Source organism: Dipodomys merriami, unplaced genomic scaffold (genome assembly GCF_024711535.1).
Source record: "Dipodomys merriami isolate MVZ:Mamm:240054 unplaced genomic scaffold, mDipMer1.0.p SCAF_36, whole genome shotgun sequence".
Lineage (NCBI taxonomy): Eukaryota > Metazoa > Chordata > Mammalia > Rodentia > Heteromyidae > Dipodomys > Dipodomys merriami.
Window position 1 is genome coordinate 4242669 of NW_027205159.1, and position 27606 is coordinate 4270274.

Below are 27606 nucleotides of genomic sequence, written 5' to 3' on the forward strand. Positions count from 1 at the left end.
AATGATTTAAGTTGTTCCTCTGAAAGGGGTTAGACAATGTCTTACATTTAAATATTTATGTAGCAAGCTCAAGAATTTCTACTACATGATACATGAGTATTTTTTTAATAAGTCATGGATCCCACGTGGGTAGGGTGGCGAATTGGAAGATGACATTGGAGATTTAAAACAGAAGAGGGAGTGTATTTTCCAGTTCCAGTTCCAAGGACCGGCAACAAAGGCAAGAACTATTTTTGGTTCAGTCATTGATTCCAGCCTTATTTTCTCTGTCTTTCCTTGTGGGTAAGCAATCAGTAATTATCTTAGGGTTGGAATAAGAGAAGTATCAGTGACTCATATTTAAGATACATGCTTTCTTGAAGATAGTTATGTATTTGTATTTCTATGTTGGTTTGATCCCTCTTCTATTGGTTTTGGAACAAAGGTTTAGTAAAAGAGTCTTTTATTGAAAAGGAAAAAAAAGATGTAATTATTTACAGACATTCATGAATTCTTAACCTTTGGTGACTCTAGGGATGAAGCTCTGGCAGGGACAGTTTTGATGTGAGGAAAAGTCTCAGAGAAATATTTGGCTAATGCTTTGATTCTCATTTTTTCTTTGCTTCATGGTTTGGTGATTTTTTTTCCTTTGTAGTTTGGTAATGATTTATTTTCATGCATGTTGAAGTGTAAGCTAACATACGTGTGCATGCTGTCTTCAGCCTGTGGTTGTTGCCTTTTCTGGAGTCTGAAATTTTAGGTTTTAAAATTTCAGAAATGAAAGTGCATCTCTCTCTTTCTCTCTCTCTCTCGTACTATTAGTACTTGGGCTTGAACCCAGGGCCTGCGCACTGTATATTAGCTATTTTGTTTAAGGCTAGCACTTTACCACTTGAGCCACAGTGGCTTTGCAGTGGTTAATTGGAAAAAAATGTCTTGAAGTTTTTCCTTCTTAGGCTAGCTTTGATCAGTGGTCCTCAGATTTCAAATCTTCTGAGTAGGTAGGGTTATAGACATGAGCCATCAATTCCTACCCAGATTTTTCATCTTAAGTTAGCTTCTTTGAGAATACAAGACTGGTAACACATAATTGTGAAACAGTGTTTTGTTGTGAGGACTGTATCCCATCTCCAGTCTCAAGTAGGAATAAGGCAGTAGTACATGTCTCAAATCTGCTGCTGTGTATATATGTACATAATAATTAAGTGTTGATTGATTCTCCTGGGTGATCTTGAGTAAGTAAAAAATCACGGCCAAATAAATATTTTGCTTGTGATTTTGTTTGATTTATTTTTCAGGAGAGACACTAACACCATTTCCAGTTTTACGTCTTAGGCAGCAACGTCAGCCTCAGAGAGGAGATCTTCCCTATCAGCGTCAACGGTTCGTTTGACATCTCAGCAACCACTTGCCAACGCTTGTTCTTGATCCATAAAGTATGGGACTTGGGATCTTGACAATTCTAGCGATTCTCGTATGTTTCACCACAGCGGATAAGAATAGTAAGTATTACTTTTCAATTTAAATTCATGAAGTAATTCCTAGAACATTTGCTTTGTTTTCAACTCTTAGCTTCCAGTTAGAAACTGCCAAGTTCCCAAATTGAAACTCTCTGGATTGCCATCTGGATTTTTTTTAACTGAAAGTTTATTGTTTTGTCCTTCATAACAAATCTATTGGAAGGAACTCTCCACAAAAAATGCATATGATAACTTTAAATTTATAATGCATTACAACTTTATATTTACATATTCAAACATATCAAATACATTCTGTGGTCTGTACGTAGGAAATAATAGAGGTGTTTATTGAGTGACAACAAGTTGTTCAGCTAGACTTAGCTACTTTCCCCTTGGAGTAGAATAGGGATTTAGAGTTAAATTAATTTAGTAATCTGTGTACTCTGTGGAACAACTCATAAAATATGTTAATTGTTTATCCTTTCTCAAAGTATCATGATATATTACTCATTTAAAATTTTATTCCTAGGGGGCTGGGAAGGTGGCTCAGTGGTAGAGCGCTTGCCTTGCATGCCTGAGGCCCTGGGTTCAATTCCTCAGCACCACATAAGCAAAAAGAAAAAAGCCAGAAGTGGCGCTGTGGCTCAAGTGGTAGAGCGCTAGCCTTGAGCTGAAGAGCTAAGGGACAGCGCCCAGGCCCAGAGTTCAGGTCCCACAACTGGACCCCCCCCCCAAAAAAATATTCCTAGATGAAAATATCAAAAAGCATACGACTCATGATCTTTCCATATGATAATTTCAGGATTGTATTTGTATTTTGTACTTGCAGGTAAGCTATTCTGGGGTCTGGAAAATGAGGCTTTAATTGTGAAGTGTCCAAAAGATAGAGATTTCCCTGACCCTGTAGACTGGTATTACTTAAAAACAAATGAAAGTATTCCCACACAGAAAAGAAATCGTGTCTTTGCTTCAGAAGATCGTCTTAAGTTTCTGCCTGCCAAAGTGGATGATTCTGGCATTTATTCTTGCACTATCCGAAGGTATTTTTACCATACTCTTCAAACAAACTATCTTCAAAATCAATAACATAGGCATCTGACCATTGAGTTCTATGGTGGGGAAAATTGGGTTAGATCCAAAACCTTAGTGGTAGGCTACAGCAGCTTCTGTGCACAAAACACTTAGCCTGTATAGACATTCTGACCTAATTTGATTTCCTGCCTTTATTTAATACTCATAAAGCATCAGATAAACTACATAGAAAGGGAAACTGGGTATCATTTAGTGCAGAGGTTCTGAGGCCAGGCAGTTTAAAATTCATGGTCTGATTGTCACTAGTTCTAGCAAGTTATTTCTGTACCTTTCAGTTTCTTCATCTGTCTAATACATACCATAACACAATCCATCTCAAAACATTGCTGTAAGAGGTTATAGGCATGTATACACAAACATCACAATGAAAGTGTGGTATATGCAAGGGAAAATTCCAATAGTGTAATTCATTTGAGCAACTAGCTTATAGTCTAACAAAATAGTTACCAGGACTCTGGAAGTTAAGGGTCCAGAGGTGGGGTTGGGAGTGAGATCATGGAGAAGGGAGTAGATGAATGAAGAGAAAGGGTGGGTGACTACAACCATAGTATTTAATGTGCACATGTGGAAAAAGAACTAGGAAAATTGAGGGGATGGCTGGGATTAGAGAAGATGGGAAAGAATGAAGAAAGGGGTGACACTGATCAAGATACATTATATTCATGACCTGACATCTTGAATTGAAATCCCTTCTTACAACTAAAGATAACAGTATTTTTTTAAGAATGCTATGAGAAGAAAATGAAGGGACCCATGACAAATTCTTATCTCCATGAAAAGTACTAGTAAGCATTTAATAAACACTGGTAATCTTTTAGAATTAGAAGCAAGCTTTAGAACAGACATAGTGAATGAAGAATAAGGGTTATGTTTTATCTCAAGGGTAACAAAAATGTATTTGTATCCTGAGATTTTTGAAGAGGCTACAATGCTTGATAAGAAATGTACTCATTATCTTGCCCATGTAATTGTAACCCCTCTGTACAGTGTTTTCACAATAAAAAAAAGAAAAAAAAGAAAAAAAACACCATAAGTTTTCTTGAAAAGAAAAAAAGCAATATAAGTAACTCTTTAATTACCTGCCTTATTTTAATAGTCCTACCTTCAATAAGACTGGCTATGTGAATGTCACCATATATAAAAAGCAACCAGACTGCAACATTCCGGATCACTTGATGTACACAACGGTTTCTGGCTCAGAAAAATATGCCAGAATACACTGTCCTACAATTGACATGTACAATTGGACAGTGCCTATTGAGTGGTTTAAGGTAAGTGGAAATTTGGAAAGAAATAGATAACATTTGTAAAATTGAAAAGTGAAAAATGACTGATGTGGGAATGTAATTTTTTATTTCAGAATTGTAAAGCTCTCCAAGGATCAAGGTACAAGACACACATGTCATCTTTGGTCATTGACAATGCACAACGTGAGGATGAAGGTGATTATACATGTAAATTTGTACACTCTGAGAATGGAGTCAATTATAGTGTGACAGCAACCAGATTATTCACAGTTAAAGGTAAGCCCCTGACCTTTACACAAGAGTGGATTTAAGCAAAGAGGAAGAAGAAATTATTGAGTTTTTATGGCCAAGTTTCCTTCACTCTATTCCCCTCCATCAACTCCCTCCTGATTCCTTCTCCATATTCTGTAGTATTACAGGAATTCCCTGATACATCAAGACCTAAAAACATCCAGGAAGAGATCATATTACTTATTGAAAAGTCATACTCATTTCTTTTGTAACATAAGTATCCAGTGATAAAAGAACCTGAATCCTAATGTCATTTACTTAAAAAAAAAACATAACAGTCTAACCAGAGGTGAGGGATTTGGTTTTAGGATCACTTAGTAATGAACATCCAGGAAGCTAGTCATTTATACAAATGATGCAGTGTTTGTATATCCACACCTATCCTCATTTCTACCTACACCTGTACTCATTCCCAGATGACTTATCATACCTAAAACAATGTAAATTCTCTATAGGTAGTTGTTATACTAAATTGTTTGGGAAACAATGCCAAGAAAAAAAGTCGATGCATATTTATCACATAAGCAATCTTTTCTTAACATTTTTGGTCTACATTTGATTGGATCTGTAACTTTGGGGTCCACAGATACAGAAGGTTTAGTGTGATAAGGGAAACTGTTGGATGCAGATATAGTGGATTCGTTTTCAGTCCTGAAATGATTTTGATATCCTTAATGATGTCAAATACTTATTTCAAATTCTTTCCAAATGTATTTTATGTCTTACAAAAGCCCATTTGGGGGAAGACTTCACCTTCATACCTTATCAGAAACAATTTTTCACACAGTCTCCTTAGCACAGATTGATGCATAAGTGCAGATCAAGTAGAAACTTTCTAAGTGGAGATTTTCTTAGGGTCAAAGCAATACTGGAGACAAGTTTTTGTCCTAAAGTATTCAATTGTTCCAGTTATAAAATAAGCATTACCAAAACATATTTCTCTTCATCCCTCTCACTATTAAGCATCAACCCCTGTAATAGTTCTTAATCACACTACCCCAATAAAAATTACATCAATTAATTTAATGGGTTAATGCGACATTTGTGTTAATGATATAGAAAAGGATTAAAAAGTCAGAGAGCATCATGGTATTACCAGCAAATGTATTACATTAATTTTTTATTTGTGCATATTACTAAATATTATTGTCAAAATTTTGAGAATTATTGTTAGTATATGAAAATATGATTTGGTTGATCACATCATACTCTCTTAATGCTTATATTCTCCTTTATTGTTTTTAATTTAAAGTTAATCAAGGATCTTCTAAGTTTCCAGTAATCAAGGCTCCTCGGCACAATGAAACCAAGGAAGTGGGAATTGGTAAGGAAATGCTTTTTTACTTGGTTCTTCCTCCTGACCCCTGGTCTAGATTCCCCTAGGATGGGGGACCTGGAGGCCTATGGCAAATGGCAGAGTGGGAACACCTGGTTCAAGTACTTGCTAACATTAGGAACTCATCAGAACCACATACAGTCCTTACATTTGCATTGCACTTCGGAATTCAAGGTGCCCTGTGTATACAGCTCACTTTATTGTTATGTCCATCCTCTGGGTAGATGTGTCCACTTTGCTTTGGAGGAAACTTAAGCTCAGAGATGTTCAAGGGCATGCCCGAGTCATGGATATCCAAAGTCATGGATAAGAGAGAGGGGGCTAAAATGAACAAAATGACAGACTTTCTGGCTCTTTCTATTTCTGTCTTTCCGGGTTGCCATTGGAAGCAGGATGTAGTGAGAAGGGCTTCTTCTGTGAAACAAGCTTCCTCATGCTCTTCTTGTGCCTCTGTCCTGGTCCATCTGTAGCCATTCATGCTTCCATACCAACCTCATGTCACATGGTATCACTCTGATGGCAGTGTTTTTCATACCCTGCCCTACTTCTGCCCATGTTGTTTTTCCTCCTCCTCTTTCAAGACTGCACTCAAATAGCACTACTGCCATGTGATTTCTCTCTATCCACCCTTCTCTGCCAGAGCATCACATCCAAGACTCCTTAGTCATCTCAAGTCCAGAACACTATTTTGATGTGTAGAGTGACAGCCATGATCCCTGCAACTTTTTCCTCTCTCCAATGATACATCATTAGCCTTTCTTTGTGCCCCAATCCTCTCTTTATACCATTGTCACCTCCCAGAGGTTCCTCAAACTGTAATATGATGCCCAATTCTTATCAAAGCTCCTCATCAGAACCTAGGATTGGGTAAGGGATAACCCAATGAATGCAAATATGTGGTCAACAAGCAACTCTTCTGATGCTTTTAATTCTACAAGGAAGAAGTCTCAAGTTCAAGGAGTTGGGATGGAGTGCTGGAGAGTACTCTTTTTGAATACTTAGAAGTTTGAGGTGATCACTAAATGGTAGCTGATGGAAAGAGAAAGACAATTCAGTGGGAGGAGAAAGTCATTGAAGGGACCAGTGAAGATTTTCCCTGAAATGAGGGGTAGGTGGGTGGGTGGGGAAAGCTGTGATTCTAACTTAACAGAAATGAAATTGGGGAGGAGGAGACATAGAGTAGACAAAAAGCATGCACCAGATAGATGGAGTGCTACAGGTAAGAAAGGAAAACAGAAAGAATTGCACAACTCCGAAGGCATTCCCTGAACTTTTCTCACACTCAGTGGCGATTAACTGCCACTTGTTGATGAATTTCTTTAACTCTTCATTTAGGAAAGCCAATAAATGTGACCTGCACTGCTTGCTTCGGGAAAGGCAAGCAGACTGTGGCTCTTGTCCTGTGGCAGATCAACCGACGCAAAGTTCAGAGCTTGGGTGAAGCAAGAATTCAAGAGGAGGAAGGGCAAAATGAAAGGTAATTTTATGTGGAAGTTAAACCATTTCTGTCCCTTCCGTCACTTTGCACATGCCAAGAAAACAGTCAAAGTAACACGCTTACTTTCTCAGTTCTAGCAATGACCTAACTTGTCTAAACAAGTTTTTGAAGATAACTAAAGTGAGGGAAGAGGATTTGTCCCGGGAGTATGACTGTGTGGCCTGGAATCTGCATGGCATGAAAAGGCACACCATAAAATTGCAAAGGAAAAAGCCAAGTAAGGAGTGTGTCTGAGACTTTGTTGTGTCACCTGGAAGCTGACCTTTGTTTCTTAGAAGAAAATGGGTTGTGGTTTGGTTCTGGAAAGATTCGTCATCAGGAAGAAAATGGCCTGTGTCATAAAATGTACTTTTCCTCTTCAAGATGGTGTTTGAAATCTGGTCTTTTCAGAATATTATTCTTTGTTAGGAAGCTTCTTGACTCTCTCCCTCTTTTTTCTTCTTTCCCTCTGTTTCCTCCTCCTTCCTTCCATCTCTTCCTCCTCTTCCTCCCCTTCTTCCTCCTTCTCTCTTGTCACCTCTTTCTCCTCTCCCTGCTTCTCCTCCTCTTCTCTTGCCAGCTCCTTCTCCTCTTCTTTTGCCATCTCCTCTTCATCCTTCATCTGCTTCCTCTGTCAATCCTTCTAGTTGCAGGTATCAAGGGAATTTGCGGTCTACATAGGTTTCAAAATATTAATAAACCCATCCAGAAGTTCTTTTGCTTTTTCTTGCTACTAGATCCCAGCAATGCTAACCAATGTTAGAGATGAGCTGCTTACCAGAAGGGCAACTTGACCCTTTGTCCCACCTCCTGATAGGTACGTTTGTGATATTGACACAGGAAAGGGCTTCAGCAGCATTTCCTTCCCAGGCACTTGTCAGTCTCCTTGCCTGGTCTTTGTATTTCCAGGTGATCATATGTTTGTTACATGATGCATTCCGTAAAATAAAAGAGAGAAGAGAAAAAATATAGTCATTTGCACTTACTACTCCTTTGTGGTAGTGTAATTACATATGTAGAAAGTATTTAGTTTTTTTTTGTGTGTGTGTGTTGTTTTGTTTTTTTGGGGTACGGTCGTGGGGCCTGAATTCGGGGCCTGGGCGCTGTCCCTCAGCTCTTCAGCTCAAGGCTAGTGCTCTACCACTTGAGCCACAGCGCCACTTCTGGCTTTTTTCTTTTTGCTTATGTGGTGCTGAGGAATCAAACCCAGAGCCTCATGCATGCAAGGCAAGCACTCTACCACTGAGCCACCTTCCCAGCCTCAAAAGTATTTAGTTTTTATCAACTAGCCAGAAGGACTCTGAGCTTATACTCCTGTGTCAAGTACAGATAAACACCCTAAGACACTGTAGAAGAGAAAGATGAGAGCAGAGGAAATAGATCACCAGTTTCAGAAGATCCTAGATAGTCTTTCTACTGGAGATGGTGCTTGGAATTTTTCTTGTTTATATTTGACCTTAACTCTCTGACCTGTACAGAGGTATGACTCATTTTAATGCTAGTACTGTTATATCCTGTAGGGCATTAGACTTTTCTTTTCTGGTGATGATGTTGTTGCTCTAGGATGGGTGTAGACTACAGGAATACATTGTGGGTAATAGTGGGCATATTGATTTTAGAGAAAATGGAAGTCACACACTGGATGGAATCCACACTCACATGACCTGTGTGTCTTCATCCTTTCCCTGGATGTTGGTTATCATTGATGAATGTTCTATACTTATCTGTGTCCTTGAATTATGTTCACGAGGAGTGATTTTGTACTTTCTAGTCTATTTGTATTTCACCTACTTTTGTTCATGTGAATATTATTGTACTCTGTTTTCACAATTGTATATGTTAAACAAAATTTGTCTGTTACTTCTCAATTTGTCACAATGAATTTCTTTATTTCTAAAATTGCTGCATTTGTTGAATTTAAATAATGAACTTTGATACGTTTGTCTCTAATCATTAAACATTCTCAAATAAACATTTTTGCTTATGATAGTAATAATAATGCAGACATGCATTTATTTCTATGTCCAAGTTCAGCCTAATTATTATACAGTGAAGTCTCTCATTAATTTTCTCAAGACTCACAATATGGAGAATGTTACTGTCTTGTAATTTCATAGATGATAAAACAAAGACAAGCAGTGGTACATCCTGTCAAATACTGCAGTCATAAAGCTAGAATTCAAATGCCTAAAATCACTTACACATTCATTGAATCATTCACATGTAGGTGGACATTGAACTTCAACTGTCTTGAATAAATGTCTTTCCTCTGGCTGAAATCATTCAGCCACCTGCAGAGTTTCAACAGTCCCTTTGAGAAGTACATTTTCTGTATGCATTTGGCTGGACTTTCGATAATTTCCCTGGAAAATGTCAACTAGAAAGTTCAGTCATTTCATTCAGCTCTTTCTCTCACCTTTGGATCACTTTTGCCCTGATTATTCTTGACTTCATAATGTCAGGTCCTCAGAGAGCTGCTGAATTATGTCAAAACAGGAGATTGTAAATACAGACCAGTGATATCAAAGCTGAGAACTCTAAACCTGGAAACAAGATTAAGATTAAAAAGAATCATAGAATTAATTCTTTTTTTTTATTGTGAAAATACTGTATGGAGGGGTTACAATTACATGGGAGAGGTAATGAGTACATGTCTTATCAAGCATTGTTGCCTGCTCCTTTGTTTCCCCTTCCCATCCCTTCCCATCTCCTCTCCCTCCCCCTTCCCCACCCCCCACCCTGTTTTTCTTGTCTGTCATGGAGTTTGAACTCAGGATCTGGGCACTATCTCAGCTCTTTTGCTCAAGACTAGCTCTCTATCACTTTGAGCCACAATGCCACTACTGATTTTCTGGTGATTATTTGGAGATAAGAGACTCGTGGACTTTCTTGGCTTGGCTTATTTTGAACCACAATTCTCAGCTCTTAGCTTCCTGAGTAGCTAGGATGACAAGGCATTTGCTTTTAATGCACCAGCACCTGGCAGGATCAACTCTTATTTGAGTTCTCCTCACATTCATCTTTAAGCAGCACAATTTCTTTCTCTTTCTTTCTTTCTTTCTTTCTTTCTTTCTTTCTTTCTTTCTTTCTTTCTTTCTTTCTTTCTTTCTTTCTTTCTTTCTTTCTTTCTTTCTTTCTTTCTTTCTTTCTTTCTTCCTTTCTTCCTTCCCACTAGGGCTTTGAGCTCAGGGCCTTAGCTTTTTCACTCAAGGCTGGTGCTCTACCACTTAAGCCACAGCTCCACTTTTAGATCTTTTCTGGTTAATTGGAGATAAAAAGTTCCATTGGCCTTCTTTTCCTGCTGGTTTTGAGCCATGAGCTTCAAATCTCAGTCTCCTCCTGAATAGTTTTAGGATTACACATGAGTGCTTGGTTTAACAGCACCATTTTTAAGATAATCTAGCTAATAGGTCAGAAATGGATGTAAATGTGGAACAATAACCAAGATTCTGATGCTCAACTTGTCCATATCTGTTATAAGTCCGTGAGGATGAAAGTCATGGTACATATGCATTTTGTGAAGCGAAGAATACCAGGATGAAGTTCAGTGGCTGTGGACCCATAAACACACTGTAGCTGGTGGTGGGCAAAGGATCCTGCAGAAAAGGAAAGCCACACACTGCTGGAATTTGTCACCCAGCATGACATTATGTCATCATCTCTGGCCTGTGCATTGGTTATCACTAATGAATGTTCTCTACTTACCTATGTTCTAGGATTGTGTTCATCTTACCTGGTATATGGAGGAGTGATTTTGTATATTCTAGTCTATCGGTATTTTATTTGTTTTGTTCACCATCAGGAAATCTAGGTAGGACCTAGATTTTAGCAATTTGACTTCTTCATCTAATGTGCTCAGAGACTTCTACGCTTTTTTGCTTCTTTGCTGCCATACCATCAGCCTCTGATGCAGAAACTAACCTGAATCTACAGATTCATTTTCCTTACGACTCCCCACACACACTAGGCTTGTCCATTCCTTCCTCCTTGTTTTGTAAGTTCATATTCTCCTCATAATGTGCTCCCAAAACACCTCTTTCTACTCAGAAACCTGTGATCTGTTTCCAGAGCAATCTTCTGTTACCATCAAATGAATCTTACATGAAAGACACATTCTTAATGCCCCATTCGAAGTTCTTCAGTTTCTGTGACATTCGGCATAGGTAAAATTCTTTACCAATCATTTCAAGTCTGATCAAACCTAGTCCTCATCCCCTTTGTCATCACATTTTTTTTTTTTTACTAATTCCTCAAATGAGTTAATCCAGTTCCTCAGAAAACACATTCACTTCTACTCATGGCATCCTTTCTGGGAAGTGTGGTGTTATTTTCTTCTCTCCATCCCCCCGAATTCTGCATGTTCTTTAGGGACCTCTTTCCTTTTCTTTCCTTTCCCATCCATCATGGAGAAAGTGCTCTTTAGAAATGCCTACACTAGCTGAAATCTTGCTTCTCTACCCCACCTTGGCTAAGTTTGCATTTGCTTTGCCTTTGAGTGTCTTTTGTAATGCCCAACTTGGTGCCTTGCACAGTGTTGGGAGCTCAATAAATATCAGTTTACTGACTTTTTATTTTCAATTTCTTGGTTTCAATCCTGGGGTTTGAACTCTGGGCCTGGGCACTCTCCTTGAGCTTTTTTTTTTCTTAAAGCTACCACTCTACCACTTGAGCCACAGCTCCACTTCCAACTAGTGGTGGTTAATTGTGATAAGAGTTTCATGAACGTTTCTGCTCAGGCTGGCTTTGCATTGCAATCTTCAGCTTTCTGAGTAGCTAGGGTTATAGGTATGAGTCACGGGCACCTGGCTCAGTTGACTGACTTTTTTTAAAGTGGCCATGAAAATTTCAGATGAGCATCTTGGGTGTGAAACTCTTGTATTCCCCAGGGAGACAAACATGTATGCATTTCTTTTGCCTTGTTATGGTTACAATAATGATTGTTTTTTGTCTTTTCCCTGTCTTTTGATAGTTAATCATCAGAGCATGTACTACATAGTTGCAGGATGTAGTATATTGTTAATGCTTATTAATGTCTTGGTGATAGTCCTGAAAGTGTTCTGGATTGATGTTGTTCTGCTCTGGAGAGACATAGTTAGCCCTTATAAAACTAATAATGGTAAGTAGCAAGTTTCAAGATTTTCCTCAAAAGCAAAAGCATCATAATGGCTATTGGTGATTGGTTATTAATCATAATAGTTATGCTGCCTAATACAGTTTCCATTTTCCATGCTGACATTATCAGTAATTTTTTTAGTCTAATAAGGGTCCATTTTCTACCTTGCTTTATTTCTTCTTTTGGTTCTGAGATTCATCTCAACTGTTCAAACATCCTTTCCAATAGGATTCTAGCTCCTACTAAATCACCAATAACAAAATCTATCCTAAATTAGGGAAAGGTGAAATATTTTGGAAAATGTGTATTGGTAAACGTTTATGGGATAAAAGACATCAACAAAATTGTTCCTCTTTTCTTGCAAACTTGATCTGTAAGGGTACAGGTGCACATAAGGTATGCACATGAAAGAAGATATCCTGTCTGCCAAAAAGTCCTAGTCTTTATTTGGAAGGAAACAAACGTTAGATTTTTCTTCTACAGTCCACTCAATTCGCATCTGTTTGATTTGTGGGAAACTGAGACTGTCTCCTTGTAGTTTTCCATCTCCTTCTATAGAAGGCAGATGCAATCTGAAGTCTGAAAATATTACATGAAAAATCCCATAAATCAGAAAAACATAAAGTTTAAATTGCACTCCACTGTGAATAGTGTGATGAAAATGCATACTGTCTTTCTCTGCCCCCTCCAGAACATGAATCTTTTATGCAGTGTGTTGACACTCTATATGCTATCTGCCCATTAATCAAGAGCTGGCTTAGTTATTAGATAGACTGGTGTAATATCACAGTGCCTATCTTTAAGTTACACTTACCTTATTTCCAAATTGTCCTAAATTATAGAAGTGACACCAGCAACTGTGCTACAGTATATTATAATTGTTCTACTCTATCATTAGTTATTATTGTTAATCAATAATGTGTGTGAACAAAACACTAAACTTAGATACTTACATATAAGAAAAAGCAAAGTATACTTATTTCATCACTCTCCAGGCTTTCAGGTATCCACTGATGGTCTTGGAATATATTCCCTGTAGATAAGTAAGGATTATGGTATGGGGATAAGAAGGAAACCACTATCCATGACTATGCATGCTTAATAATAAATCAATAATCATGTTTGACCATATGGCTTGAACTGCACTGGACAAGCTTTTGTCTCTTTTGTGTAATTCAGGTTGAGACAGTAATGAGAAAGAGAATTTGGAGAATGAGATTCTTATTTCCTGACCATGTTCTGTAGCAGTGGATTGCGATAATCTCCTGATTCTATACTGATTAGAGAATAATATACATTCACTCACCTCCACACAACTTGGTCAGGAAGGCCTATCAGGAATCAAATGAGCCAGATGCTGGTGGTTTATACCTATAATTCTAGTTACTCAGGAGGCTGTGATCTGAGCATGGAGGTTCAAAACCAGTTCAGACGAAATTTCTCATTTCCTATTAACATACAAGAAAGTGGAAGTGGAACTGTGGCTCAAGTAGTAGTGGTAGAACACCACCCTTGTGAGAATGAGAATGTGAGGCTCTGAGTTCCAGCCCCAGTACACACACACACACACACACACACACACACACACACACACACACACACACACACACACACACACACACACACACACACACACACACACACACACACACACACACACAGAGGAACTGAGAATTGTTGGAGCCCAGTAATGAAGTCATGCTTTTTGTTTTTACTTTCAGATGGAAAGCTCTATGATGCTTATGTTATCTATCCACGGAACTACAGAAGCAGTTCAGAGGGGGCCAGTTCTGTGGAATACTTTGTTTACCAGATTCTGCCTGATGTGCTTGAAAATAAATGTGGATACAACTTATGCATTTATGGGAGAGACCTGCTACCTGGAGAAGGTGAGGCTATTAGCACACATTACAGAGAGAAATTCACAAGCACGAAAAGGCTCAGAGCTAGGTGACCTTATCCCAGAATTGGACAGGAATTTTATTAATCTTTTTAGCTGTTTAGACCAGACCTCCTAAATCACACCAAGGGATGTTTATTCTTTATTCTTCTCTTTCCATCATGTCCTAATGATGAGATCTTCACAGTATAGTCAGTGATGTGGCACAGTGGTATCACAGTTAAGAGTGGCAGGATGGAGTCAGCTAATATTGTACCTACGACATTTCCTCTGCTCTTGGATCCTCTTTTATTTTAAATACATTTTTCAATTATAAAAATCCTGTACGAGGGGTAAAGTTACATGAGCAAGGTAATGAGTACATTTAGTATCAAGCATTATTGCCTCTTGGATCCTATTAAATATCTAGATTTGTAAAAGAACTGAAAATTTGAAGAATTTGATTCGGATATTCAGAGGAACTAGCTAAGTGTTTCAGAGAGCTCAGAGACTTTTCCTTATCTTGGTAAAACATTTGCAAACTCATATTCTCATCAGGACAAGTAAAGCTGTGACTTCTGTTTCTTACTATTTTTATTAATTTTTTATAATGAGCATAAGAAATCTAGTTCAATGATAATGATCCTGAGAGGTTAAAAGAGATGAACAAAAATATATTATGATAAAATTAATGAAAAGCAAGTAGAATGTGTTAACTTTAGACAAATGATGTAAAATTAAAAAAAATTAGAGATACAGAGAGATATTGCTTAGTGATTAAAAAACCTCAATCATCCAGTATATTCTTATTCAATTTCACGTACAACTTTATTACAATCCCAGCAATTTTAGCAATAATTTTCTCTTCCATATATATATATATATATATATATATATATATATATATGCATCAAATACTCATCCCTTGTCAACTCTTCTATGATTTCTCAGACAGTGGGAAGGGTTTGGAAAGGTGAATGGAGCCAAGGGCATCACGGGCATATGCCTAATGAAGTCAATGTTTAACATCTTAAACTGATAGTTATAGTTAAAGAGAGAGATTTAAGTGTCTACACATTGGAAGGCATTTGCACAGGTGGAATAGGCCACTTCTGGAATACCAGAATAATTCTAACAGCGTAAAAACATCTCCAAAGACCCCCAAAATATACAGTTGAGATGATGCAATCCAGTCCTTCCCAGAAGGCCCCGCCCACTTCCCCCGATTTTCCCACTGGCTACTCTGGCAGGTGGCATGTCATGGAAGATGGTCATGAATCTGCTTTTCACGTCACAAGTCTGCTTAAGGTCCTGTGGGGACTGCAATCATCAGTGGTTTCACACTTGGTCATATCTGAGCGTAATCTCTTCATATTTTATTTCTTCATATTCCATCAAATTTATTCTAGCTATTCTTGCCCCTTGTAGTGCTGCTCTGTAGGGCTCAGGCTTGGGTTTCTTTCACCAGGCAAAAACACAATCATTCAGAAAGCGTTCCTACTTTCGCTCCTTCAGTGCATATCCTCTGACTTTTCTTCTACCCAGACAGAATAAAAGCTACAGGAACAATACCAAAAGCAACTCTTTCCTTACAGAAAGTTCATGATTGTCTGGTGCGGTATGTTTATTCTCATGTTAGCTATCTTCCATACTCCCTGAAAAATCCACTCTTAGGATGGTTTGACTAACTCCCTTCTTCAGCTGACACTATTTCACATTGACTTTCTTATTTCACACCACATGAGCCACAGCTCTGTAAGATCTTGAGTTGTTCGGTTTGAGGTTTTGCTTGTTAATATTCTTTTTCTCCTTGCCTGAGAACTAGGTGTTTTATGTGTCTGTCTAAGCCCATCCATTGAATCTCCATGGTGTTGAAGCTCTGTAAACACCAACTAGAAAAGGAGATCTGACCTTAGAATTTTTTCTCACCTGGATCAAATCTTCTGCTACAAGAGAGTTTATTGGGGTTTTTTGAAATTTATACTCTCTCATGTGGATCTAAAATGTTAAGGCCTTTTAAAACATGTAACCAAATATCCTTCCAAGTAATAACCGAAGGAGAAAATTTTAATGGATCTAAATTCTAAATCTCTCATGAAGTCATAGAGTAGTTATCTTCATACCCATTTAGCTGGAAGGATTGAAGTGGATATTCTAGTTAGGACTGATCTACCTAGGGCTGATATTCTCATGGTGTAGGAACAATAAGCCAGGAGTCAGTGGCTTATGGCTGTAATCCTAACTACTCACAAAGCTAAGATTGGAGGATCTCAGTTTGAAGCTTGCCTGGGCAGGAAAGTCTGTGATATTCCTATTTCCGGTTAACTAGCAAAAAGCCCAGAGTAGCTTCAAATTAATTTCTACTTTCTGAATCAGTTACTTGAACAGTGTCAGAATCTCACACCAGAGTATAACAATAAGAATTTTTTTTTTTTTGGTTGGTCGTGGGGCCTGAATTCTGGGCCTGGGCACTGTCCCTCAGCTCTTCAGCTCAAGGCTAGCACTCTACCACTTGAGCCACAGTGCCACTTCCAGCTTTTTTCTTTTTGCTTATGTGATGCTGAGGAATCGAACCCAGGACCTCATGCATGCAAGGCAAGCGCTCTACCACTGAGCCACCTTCTCAGCCCAACAATGAGAATTTTTTTAATGCCCAGAATATTTATTTGTTTGTTTGTTGGTTGGTTGGTTGGTTGTGGGGCTTGAACTCTGGGCCTGGGCGCTATCTCTCAGCTCTTCAGTTCAAGGCAAGTGCTATACCACTTGAGCCACAGTGCCACTTACGGTTTTGTGAGTGGTTTATTGGAGATAAGAGTCTCACGGACTTTCCTGCCCAGGCTGGCTTTGAACTGTGATCCTCCGAGCTCAGCCTCCTGAGTAGCTAGGATTACAGGAGTGAGCCACTGATGCCTGGCTTAATGCCCAGAACATTTATGATCCAAACATTAGGCCTAATAAATGATAGGAAATCTCAAACTATTTCTTATATAACTAGATGTAGCGACTACAGTGGAAACCAACATACGGAGAAGCAGGCGGCACATGTTCATCATGACCCCTCATGTCTCACACAGCAAGGAGTTTGCCTATGAGCAGGAGATTGCCTTGCACAGTGCCCTCATCCAGAATGACTCCAAAGTGATTCTTATTGAAATGGAGGCCCTGGGAGAACCAGATGCTCTGCAGACTGGGGGTCTTCAAGAGTCCCTCAAGCGCCTTGTGGAAGTTCAGGGTACCATAAAGTGGAGGGAAGACTACATGGCCAACAAACAGTCCCTGAATTCTAAATTCTGGAAGCATGTGAGGTACCAAATGCCAATGCCAAGCAAAGTCCACAGAAAGACTTTTGGTGTGACTGCCTTGAACGACCACGGTCATTAGTCCTTGCTTGGACATGTGAACGCAGCAGAACTTGAAGAACTGACTTCTCAAAGCTGGAATGCTGCACCATAGCAGGAGACAGTGAAGGCCTTAGGTTCTATCTAATAACTTGCACTTTACTGGCTATCAAAGGCCCAGAAGTGTTCAGCTCCACTTGCCCTTATATCTGCCTCCCTTTGCTTGTTTTATTCCACCTAGCATTTTTAAAAATATTTTTATTGTAAAGATACTGTATAGAGGGGTTACAGTTACATGTGTAAGGTGATGAATACATTTCTTATGGAACATTGTTATCCCCTCCTTTGTTTTTCCCCTACCATCCCTTCCCTCCCCACCTCCCCACCTCTTCCTGCCCTCACCTGAAGTTGTAAAGTTCATTTTTAACAGTGTCTTGTACATCTCATTGTTATAATGGATCAACCTGTATTCCTGTTTCAGCATTTTGTTATTTCCCTTCCCATCTCCAAGTTAGAAAAATGTATATACAAGGGCACCAGAGTCAAATACAGTGAAAACAGGTTATACCATGGGAGATAAACATACAAAAGAAATTTTTAAAAAATGATATAGTATGTTAAAAACAACAGAGACAAAGAAAAAACTTCTTGTGTCCCTATCTTGGGGTTCATTTCACTTAACATCATCTTATATGGTCATATATACATAGCTTTAGAGCTTTTCAGCTCATCGGATAAGATTATCCTATACATATATTAGTTGTTGCAAATAAGGGAAATCATGGGACCTATGTTTCTTGTGGCTTATTTCACTTAATTTTTTCCAAGTCTTCCCATTTTGTAACAAGTTGGGCAGTGTCATTCTTTCTGATGGAGGCAACGAATTCCATTGTGTATATCTCTATCTATCTATCTATCTATCTATCTATCTATCTATCTATCTATCTATCTATCTATCTATCTATCTATCTATCCATCTAGTCTGTCTGTCTGTCTATCTATCGAATCTATCTATCTATCTATCCATCTAGTCTGTCTGTCTGTCTGTCTGTCTGTCTGTCTGTCTATATCACATTTTCTACTGAAGGGCATCTGGGTTGGTTCCATATCTTAGCTATCCACCTAGCATTTTTTAGTATGCTTTTTATTTAATTCTATGTCTTATTTTCTTTCTTCTCATTTATTAGCAATAATCTTCATTGAGATCAAGCTAAAAGTTTTAAAGTTTGATATATCAAAGAACATTCTGTTTTCCATCAACAGAACACTAATAGTAAATCATGTTCCCCATAAGGCAGAATTTATTATATTTTATTTGATAGTTGCTCAGTTTTATTATCTAAGTATTCCCAATTTTATTGGAATGTTTTTACCAAATATCCATTAAAGCCAATGACTCTTTTCAGTTTTAAAATTTCTTTCACATCTCTCCTCTCCTCTCCTTTTCTTTCTTCTCCCCTCCTCTCCTCTCCCCTTTTTTCTTTCTCTTTACCTCTTTCTTTAGCTACTGTAGTTGAAGTTAGGCCCTCAATTTCCTTTTTTTAAAATACTGGTTACTTTTGAGATAGGGTCTTTCTTCCTGCCCAGGCAGCATCTGGACTGTAACCCACATATTTCATAGATGGAATGACAAGCATGTACTGCCCTACGTCCATACACAGCCTCTTTCTGTTGAGATGTAAGATATACTCTTAGGGACGTCCCTCACTGGATTGGCCTAGAGCTATGATTCTCCCAATCTCAGCCTCATATGAAACCAGAAAAACATATGTGTACCACTGTGTCCAACTATATGTTGAAAAGGGGCCACACAAGTGGTATGACTCAGGGTATACTGCAATATTGTTGTCCTCAGCCTCCTAAGTAGCTAGGATTGCCTGGTTCATCTTTCCTTCCTTCCTTCCTTCCTTCCTTCCTTCCTTCCTTCCTTCCTTCCTTCCTTCCTTTCTTCCTTTCTTTCTTTCTTTCTTTCTTTCTTTCTTTCTTTCTTTCTTTCTTTCTTCCTTTCTTTCTTTCTTTCTTTCTCTTTATCTCTCTCTTTCTCTCTCTTTCTTTCTTCTTTCTTTCTTTCTTTCTTTCTTTCTTTCTTTCTTTCTTTCTTTCTTTCTTTCTTTCTTTCTTTCTTTCTTTCTTTCTTTCTTTCTTTCTTTCTTTCTTTCTTTCTTTCTTTCTTTCTTTCTTTCTCTGTAGCACAGGTATTCCTGAAACTTGTGATCCTACTTCCTCAGCACCCTGAGTGCTAGAATTACAAGCATGCACCATCTTGGGGTGGGGGGAGATCGGTTGTCGGGCTTGAACTCTAGGCCTTGGCACTGTCCATCAGCTCTTCAGCTCAAGTCTAGCATTATACCACTTGTGCCACAGAGACACTTTAGACTTTTCTGCTTATGTGGTGCTGAGGAATCGAACCCAGGGCCTCATGCATGTGAGGTAAGCATTCTACCACCTCTACCACTTAGCTACTTTCCTTCCCAGTCCTCTCCTCTTCATATATATATATATATATATATATATATATATATATATATATATATATATTTTTTTTTTTTTTGCCAGTCTTGCAGCTTTGAACTCAGGGCCTGGGCCCTGTCCTTGAGCTTCTTTTGCTCAAAGCTAGCACTCTACCACTTGAGCTATAACACCACTTCCAGCTTTTCCTGTTTATGTGGTACTCTACCACTAAGCCACATTCCCAGCCCATCCTCTTCATATATTTTTTAATCTCTTTAGAAATGTTATTTTCTCATTATAAAAGTAATAGAAACATTGTAGAAGGATAGGAAGAATAAAGGAATACAATAATGAAATAAATCCCATGTCTATCATTTTAAGATTATTTTTGTTAAATTGTCTTCTACTTAAATGAAAAAAATTGTTGTTGGTGGTTTTTTTTTTTTTGTACAGATACTGGGGCTTAAACTCAGGGCCTTGCACTCTTACTTAACTTTTTGCTTAAGGCTGGCATACTACACCTCTACTTCTGGCTCTTTTCTGGTTAATTGGAGGTAAGAGTCTCTCTAATTTGTTTGCTTTGGCTGGCTTCTGGATCCTCAGATGTCAGTGTCCTGAGTAGCTAGGGTTACATCCATGAGCCACCAGCACTAGAATTTACACATGCCATTCATAAAGCTCAACAGCTGAAATCATGTCTTATAGAGTTTTGCTTTTTTCCATTTAACATCACAAAGAAAACATTTGACCAGACATCAACTTTTTTTTTTTTAATTTAACATTTTAAAATCTTCTCAAGGTTGTGCTATTGTGGCTTCAACTGAATGCTTGTAACTACAAATAATTCTGTGCGGACCGTATCAATATGCCTTCATGTTCCAATTCTTAACAAAGTGTCACCATGCATGAGAGAATTCAAATGGTGTCATTACTAAGAAAACAAACTCAGCTAAACAAAATGAATACCAGCAAGCTGATACTTGAGATGTGAGAAGGTGATGTGAAGGAGAGGGGAGTGGATGAACAAAGACAAGAAGGTGAAGAAGCAGTCATGATATTCAGTACATGCCCGATTAAAATAGGAAAATTGAGGAGTTGGGTTGGAAGGGAAGGGGAGAATGATGAAAATGGTGATGTCAATCAAAATTCCTTGTACTTACATACTGATTTGAATGGTAATCCCTTTTTCCTTGTACTTATATACTGATTTGAATGGTAATCCCTTTTTTTAACTACTTAAAGTTAATAAAAATACAAGTTAAAAAACATTTTTTAAAACTTTGAGATTTTATGTTACACTGCTGTGAAATTTGTAGGGCTTTTGAACAAACTGTTTTGGCAAAATGGAGTCATCTGAACATTTGGGGACCCTCTGGCCTGTGCCCTATTGAACACAAACCTCTTTGGGGCCATGGGAACCCCTTGGGGAATCTAGTGCTTAGAAAGTACCCACCTAGGACTGTTGCTGGTATCTTAAAGTTTACTTCTTAATAAATTGCATAATCCCATATTTAACTGGCAAAAAGAACAATGGACTCTTGACCAGAACTATAATCTTGAACTCTTAGAACTGACAGTCATTCATGACTTCTAGAATCTTGGGTAATAAGAAATCATGTTTCTAGAAGGTTGTCCAAACAATCTATAGATAGCCATCTTTCTAATAATCCTCTATTCTTTGTTGTTGTTGTTGGTGGTTATAGGGCTTAAACTGAAGGCCTGGGTGCTACCCCTGAGCTCTTTTGCTCAAAGCTAGCCCTCTACCACTTTGAGCAACAGCAGCATTTCAGTTTTCTGTTTGTTAATTGGTGATATGAGTCTTATGGATTTTCCTGTGACAGTTGGCTTTGAATTCTAATGCTCAGATCGCAGCTTCCTGAATAGCTAGGGTTACAAGCATGAGCCACCAGTACCTGCCTCCATGTATTCTTTGTTTATATTTTTTAGTTATCTTTAAGTAGTTGTACTCAGGGGCTTCAATTAGCCATATCAGTTTCTGAGTATAATGCATTATGATCAATGTCAGTGTTTTCATTGCTCTCCCTACCCTAAGGAACCCTGTATTCTTAATCTGTATCCTTGGCTGTATTTCCAGTTACCATACAGGATACCTTTTACAATTGAGTTCAAAGAATAAAAATTTCATCTGAAGCCGATCTAAAATCCAAAGTTAGCTGACATTTTATAATTTGTATTTTCTAAGTCTGGCTACCTTATTCTGGTAGATTTTTGGTGGTATCACCTTTTTTTTATTTGAATATTGAAGTTGGCTAATAGAAAGGATGCTGTATATCCAATTGACTTGTATCACAGAATTTATATCAGCAAGTCATTCCATTTTTGATCTGACAGCTGTGTGATCATGAGTAAGTTCCTGCTCATCTTTATAAAGCTTAGTTTCCTTAGGTAATATGAAAATAATAATATGAAACATACTGTATTTCTGTGCTAATCATGAAGGAGGAGCAAGGGGTGGAGAGGGAGGAAAAGCAGGAAGCAGGAGAAGGAGACAGAGAAGAAAGAAGAGAAGAAGAAAGCAGAGGAAAAGAATGAGGGAAGGAGGAAGAAGAGGAAGCAAAGAATGAGGGGATGAGGAGGAGGAGGAAGGGGAGGAAGAGGAGGAGGAGAAGAAGAAGAGGAGGAGGAAGAGGAGAAGAGGAGGAAAAATAGAGGAGAAGGAGGAGGAAGTTGAAATTATTGTTGAAATTGTTATTGTGGTTTTGGTAGTAGCAGTGATAGAGTAGAAGTATTTGGACCACAGAAATAATTCAATATATGGCAACAGTTGTAACTATAAAACCACTATATTTCTTCTAATACTGATTGTATTCTGTGACTTTTCTCAATGAAAACCTCTAAAAGAGTAAGAAATGTAATCACTACCTTACTTAGTTAACTATAACCCCTCTGTACATCACTTTGACAATAAAATAAAAAAATAATTAAAAATAAATAATTAAAAATAAACGGAAGTATCTCACACACACAAAAAGACACCTTCTCTTTCCAGTTTCATTATTGGGAATAGATATGCCTTTTCCCTACTCACTGAAGAAATTGTTTTCTTTTTTAAAATTTATGGACATAGGAAATTGCTTTTGTTTCCCTTTGTACAGTAGCTATTTGAAAGCATAGAGCTAACTATGAGATCTTTCTGCAGCAAGTAAACAGGGTGTCACAACAAGGAATTAACCGGTGATAATTTTTTCTTGGCTCCCTAGCACCTTTGTTTTCTGTGTTTCGGTGTGCCACTGTCTGCATTGTAAGCCCCTTTGCAATAGTTGACAAACATTTCCCTGTTAAGAAGTGTACTGAGTGCCCAAAGACTGAAGATGGGCTATGACGCTGAGTCCAGTCACCTATGTGTGTCTGTGCTCTGCCTGGGGGTGTTGGGAGACCTCCTTTGGAAACTTGGAGGGAGAGAAGCACTGGAGAGACCCCCCCGCTGGATGAGCTTGGCGGAAACTCTGCAGTGTTGTGCTCTTTTTCTCCTACTCTTTTCCTAACTTTACACACCATTTTCTGTCACCTCAACTCTCTTGGGTTCAGTTTGTACAAATGGAAAATGGGAGAATGAAGATGACCCCGAGGGTTTTCTTAGCTCCCAGAGGGTCATGATTTCAAGCTGCTCATGCCTAAGAAGGTCCCTGAACGGCCTGATATTTGGATCCTCCTGACAATATCACTCTAATTTCACTGCATGAAGAGAGTTAGAGAGCCACAAGGTAAGGACAACAAAACAAATTCAGCCAAAACCATTATGGTGGAAATGCCTACGAATTATAAAAACAAATAAACAAAAAACAACAAAGAATTCTTTTAAATGAGTCAGATTTGCACACAATCAAACATGTCTCTTTTTTTTTCTTCTTTTTTTTTTTTTTCTTTTGGTTGTGGGGCTTGAACTCTGGGCTTGGGCGCTGTCCCGCAGCTCTTCAGCTCAAGGCGAACGCTCTACTGCTTGAACCATAGCTCCACTTCCAGTTTTCAGGTGGATTATTGGAGGAAAGAGTCTCACGGACTTTCCTGCCCCAGCTGGCTTTGAACCGTCATCCTCAGCTCTCAGCCTCCTGCGTAGCTAGGATTACAGGTGTGAGCCACTGGCACCCGGCCAAACATGTATCTTAAATCTTTAGTTCAGTGTTCAGTTTGATATCTGAACCCTTGTGTGTACTTATCACCACCAGATACGACAGAAATGTCTTTGCCATATCACCCAGCTCTATCATTCCCTTCCCTTTCCCACAGGCACACAGTGTTGTAAATCTGCTTCCATACATTTGTCCTGTCAGATCTTGTTATTCATATCAATGAACTTAGATGGTATTGTATCTGGCCACTTCTACGCAGTGGAATATTTTTCATTCCTCTATGTTTGCACTAGTGAGTAGTTACTTTCTGTGCATTGCTGAGCAGTATTCCAGTGTGCCTATTTCACATTTAATTACTGTTCTGATGAGGCAAATCCAGGTTGTTTCCCATTTGTGGGTTGCTATGACTATGGCTCCCATGAATGATTTTGTGGACACATCTTTATTTCTTTTGGTCAATACCTAGATGTAATCACAGGTAAGGGTTATGTTTTGAAATCTGAGAAATTGAAAGACTTGTTTTGCAAACAAATAATGCAATTAATTCCCATCAGTTATGGATGAAAGATGTATTGCTCTTCTGTCTCACTTGTGATTTGTATTTATTATGTTTTCTTTGTAATGGAATTATTTTAATGGTTGTTAAATGACTCTCATGGTAGTCTTAATTTGCATTTCTCTGACAATGAATGCTGGCGAGCTTTTTTCTTGCCCACAAGCATATCTGTTCCCTTTAAGGTAAGAGCTTTTGTCCTTGTGTTTTGGAAGATGGAGCGTCTCTCAGAAAGGTTCATATGTTCAAGGGTTGGTCTTCAGATGGGGGCACTTGTGAGCTAATTGGCTAGTGTAGGTGTTAACCTAATTGAATAATTAATTCACTGGTGACTTCATTGTTAGTATTATGAGGACCTTTGGTCCTCAGCTCCAGACCTGAGCCCCTCCCATCCTTGGAGTTCCTGCCCATACATCTGGTTGCTCCCTCTCTCTGCCCAGATCCACCTGGATTCCCATCCACTTCACTTCTGGACTCCTAGACCCCTCCTGCTACCTGGATGGTGACAGAGGCCATATGTTCCCTCCCATGGGCTCCCTCTCGGGGGAGATACGCCTCCTTCAATAAACCTTATAATAATCTTTCTCCTGTGCCTGCCTGCCTCTGTGTGGTCCCCTGGGATGGATGTGTGGGACCCTTCATTCATAACAAAGGGAGGAAGTATGTCTTTGGGGACATGCATGTGAAGGATACATTTTGACCCCTACCACTTCCTCTTTGTCCCTCTGTGCACCAGATCTCATGAGTGAGACACTCTGTTCTCTATTCTCTCTGCTATGATGCTTGTGCTCACCACAGGCCCACAGAGTTGGGGCCAAGCCAATATAGACTGAAACTGTTGAGTCCAAACAAGTCTTTCCCCTTCTAAGTTGATTTCTCTCTCAGGTATTTTGTCATGGTGGATGAAAGATAACACAGACAACTCCATATCAACATACTGTTGTTATGTAGAAATTATTTATATATTGTTGATACAAATTCTTTTCTGAGAATCCTTTCAGGCTTACCTATGTATTTTTAAATGATATTACTGATTAGTAGACATTGCTAATTATTTTGTTTGTTTGCTTTTTGCCAGTCATGGTGCCTGAACTTTGGGCCTGGACATTGTCCCTCAGCTCTTCAGCGCCAGGCTAGTGCTCTACTACTTGACCTACAGCACCACTTCCAGGTTTTTCTGCTTATGTGGTGCTGAGGAATGGAACTCAGGGCCTCATGCATGCAAGGCAAGCACTCTTCCACTGAGCCACCTCCCCAGCCTGACATTGCTAATTTTGTTGACATTCAATTTATTCATTTGTCTTACTTAGTGATTTTCATGTCCTATCTAAGATTCTTTTTTCATGTCCCAGAAGGGAAGGTAAGTAGTCTCCTATGTGCTTGAACTATTTATAGTTCTAGCTTTTTTGTTTAAGCTTATGATACATTGTGAATGTATTTGTATATAGAGTTAGATAAAGGAAAAAGCTGTTTGCTTCCCCCCTCCCCCTCCTCATTCCCAGCAATTCCAACAACATTTATAGACATTTCTACTCATTGAATTAAATGTTTTGTTCAAAAATCAAGTGATTATAAATGTTTAGATCTACTAGCCTTTTTTCTGGTTTTTATTTACATCCTCCCATAAATATCACTCTCTCATGACTGTTATTGCCTTATTGCAAACCATCATATCAGTCTGTTTGCCAACTTTGTTCTTTCTCAAGATTGTTTTCACGAGGAAATTTCATATAAATTTTGCATTCTTTTGAAAACCCAGAAATGAACCTACAGACCTATAGCCATCTAATCTTCGATAAGGAAGCTAAAACAATAGAATGGAAGAAAGACAGCCTCTTCAGTAAATGGTGCTGGCAAAATTGGTTAACTACATGTAGAAAACTAAAGCTAGATCCTTATATATCACCCTGCACCAGAATCAACTCCAAATGGATCAAAGACCTTGAACTCAAAGCAGACACTCTGAAAACATTACAGGATGGAATAGGAGAAACCCTAGGTCTCCTTGGCTCAGGTCGAAATTTTCTGAATAGAGACCCGGAAGCACAACAAATCAAAGAAAGGTTGGACAAATGGGATTGCATAAGATTGTAGAGCTTCTGCAGGGCAAATGACATAGCTAGCAAGATCAATAGAAAGCCCACCGATTGGGAGAAGATCTTTACTAGCCATACAACGGACAAGGGTCTCATATCTAAAATATACTTGGAACTCAAAAAATTAAACCACCCAACAACAAATCCTCAAAGAAACAACTGCCCAATAAATAAGTGGGCTAAAGACTTAAAGAGAAGCTTCTCTGAAGAAGAAAGAAGGATGGCCAATAGACACATGAAGAAATGTTCAACATCCCTAGCCATAAAAGAAATGCAAATCAAAACAACATTGAGATATCACCTCACTCCAGTTAGAACAGCAAAAATCAAGAACTCTAATAACAACAGATGCTGGAGGGGATGTGGACAGAAAGGAACCTTACTTCATTGTTGGTGGGAATGTAAACTTGTTCAACCACTTTGGAAAGCAGTATGGAGGTTCCTCAAAAGACTTCACATAGATCTCCCCTATGATCCAGCAATCCCACTTTTGGGCATTTACCCAAATGTTTACAAACAAGACCACACTAAAGCTACCAGCACAACTATGTTTATTGCAGCATTATTTACCATAGCTAAGATATGGAACCAACCCAGATGCCCCTCAGTAGATGAATGGATCAAGAAAATGTGGTATATATACACAATGGAATTCTATGCCTCCATCAGAAAGAATGACATTTCCCCATTTGTTAGGAAATGGAAAGGTTTGGAAAAAATTATATTAAGTGAAGTAAGCCAGGCCCAAAGAAGCATAGGTCCCATGGTTTCCCTTATTTGCAATATCTAGTATAGGTATGAGTCAAGCGGAAAAGGCCAGATAATGTGATGTTAGGAAAATGAACCCTTAAATATGTATTTTAATGTTTTCGTTTCTTTCATGCATGTGTTTCTAATGCATTTATAAGATTATTTCTTTGTTGCTTTGTATGTCCCTCCCCCACAGTGTAACCCCCGCTTTCACTATATTTGATGTCAGTATAACATGTGGAGGAGATGGGGACAAACAAGTCGTTTAAGGATTCAGGTGGACCTGTTGCAACAATGAGAAGTACAAAATGTCATGTCAAAACCAGCTTTACAATTTCGGTGTGGGGGGGGGAGGGGGGTATAATTGGGTGGGGGGAGGGGGGTAAAATTGGGTGGGGGGAGGGGGGAGGCGGGGAAGTGAAGTGAAGGGTAAACAAAGGAGGAGGATGCAAT

General features: G+C 38.6%; 1 protein-coding gene across 1 annotated transcript; it reads left to right on the plus strand.

Moving 5' to 3' along the window:
* Positions 1-1384: 1384 nt before the first annotated feature.
* On the plus strand, positions 1385-18059 carry Il1rl1 (interleukin 1 receptor like 1). The gene is made up of 10 exons (XM_069988428.1): positions 1385-1481; positions 2269-2479; positions 3628-3802; positions 3892-4054; positions 5322-5393; positions 6741-6882; positions 6975-7120; positions 11852-11998; positions 13717-13884; positions 16870-18059. Exons 1-10 carry the CDS (start codon positions 1418-1420, stop codon positions 17253-17255), a joined length of 1674 nt encoding a protein of 557 aa, XP_069844529.1. The 5' UTR covers positions 1385-1417; the 3' UTR covers positions 17256-18059.
* Positions 18060-27606: the final 9547 nt, after the last annotated feature.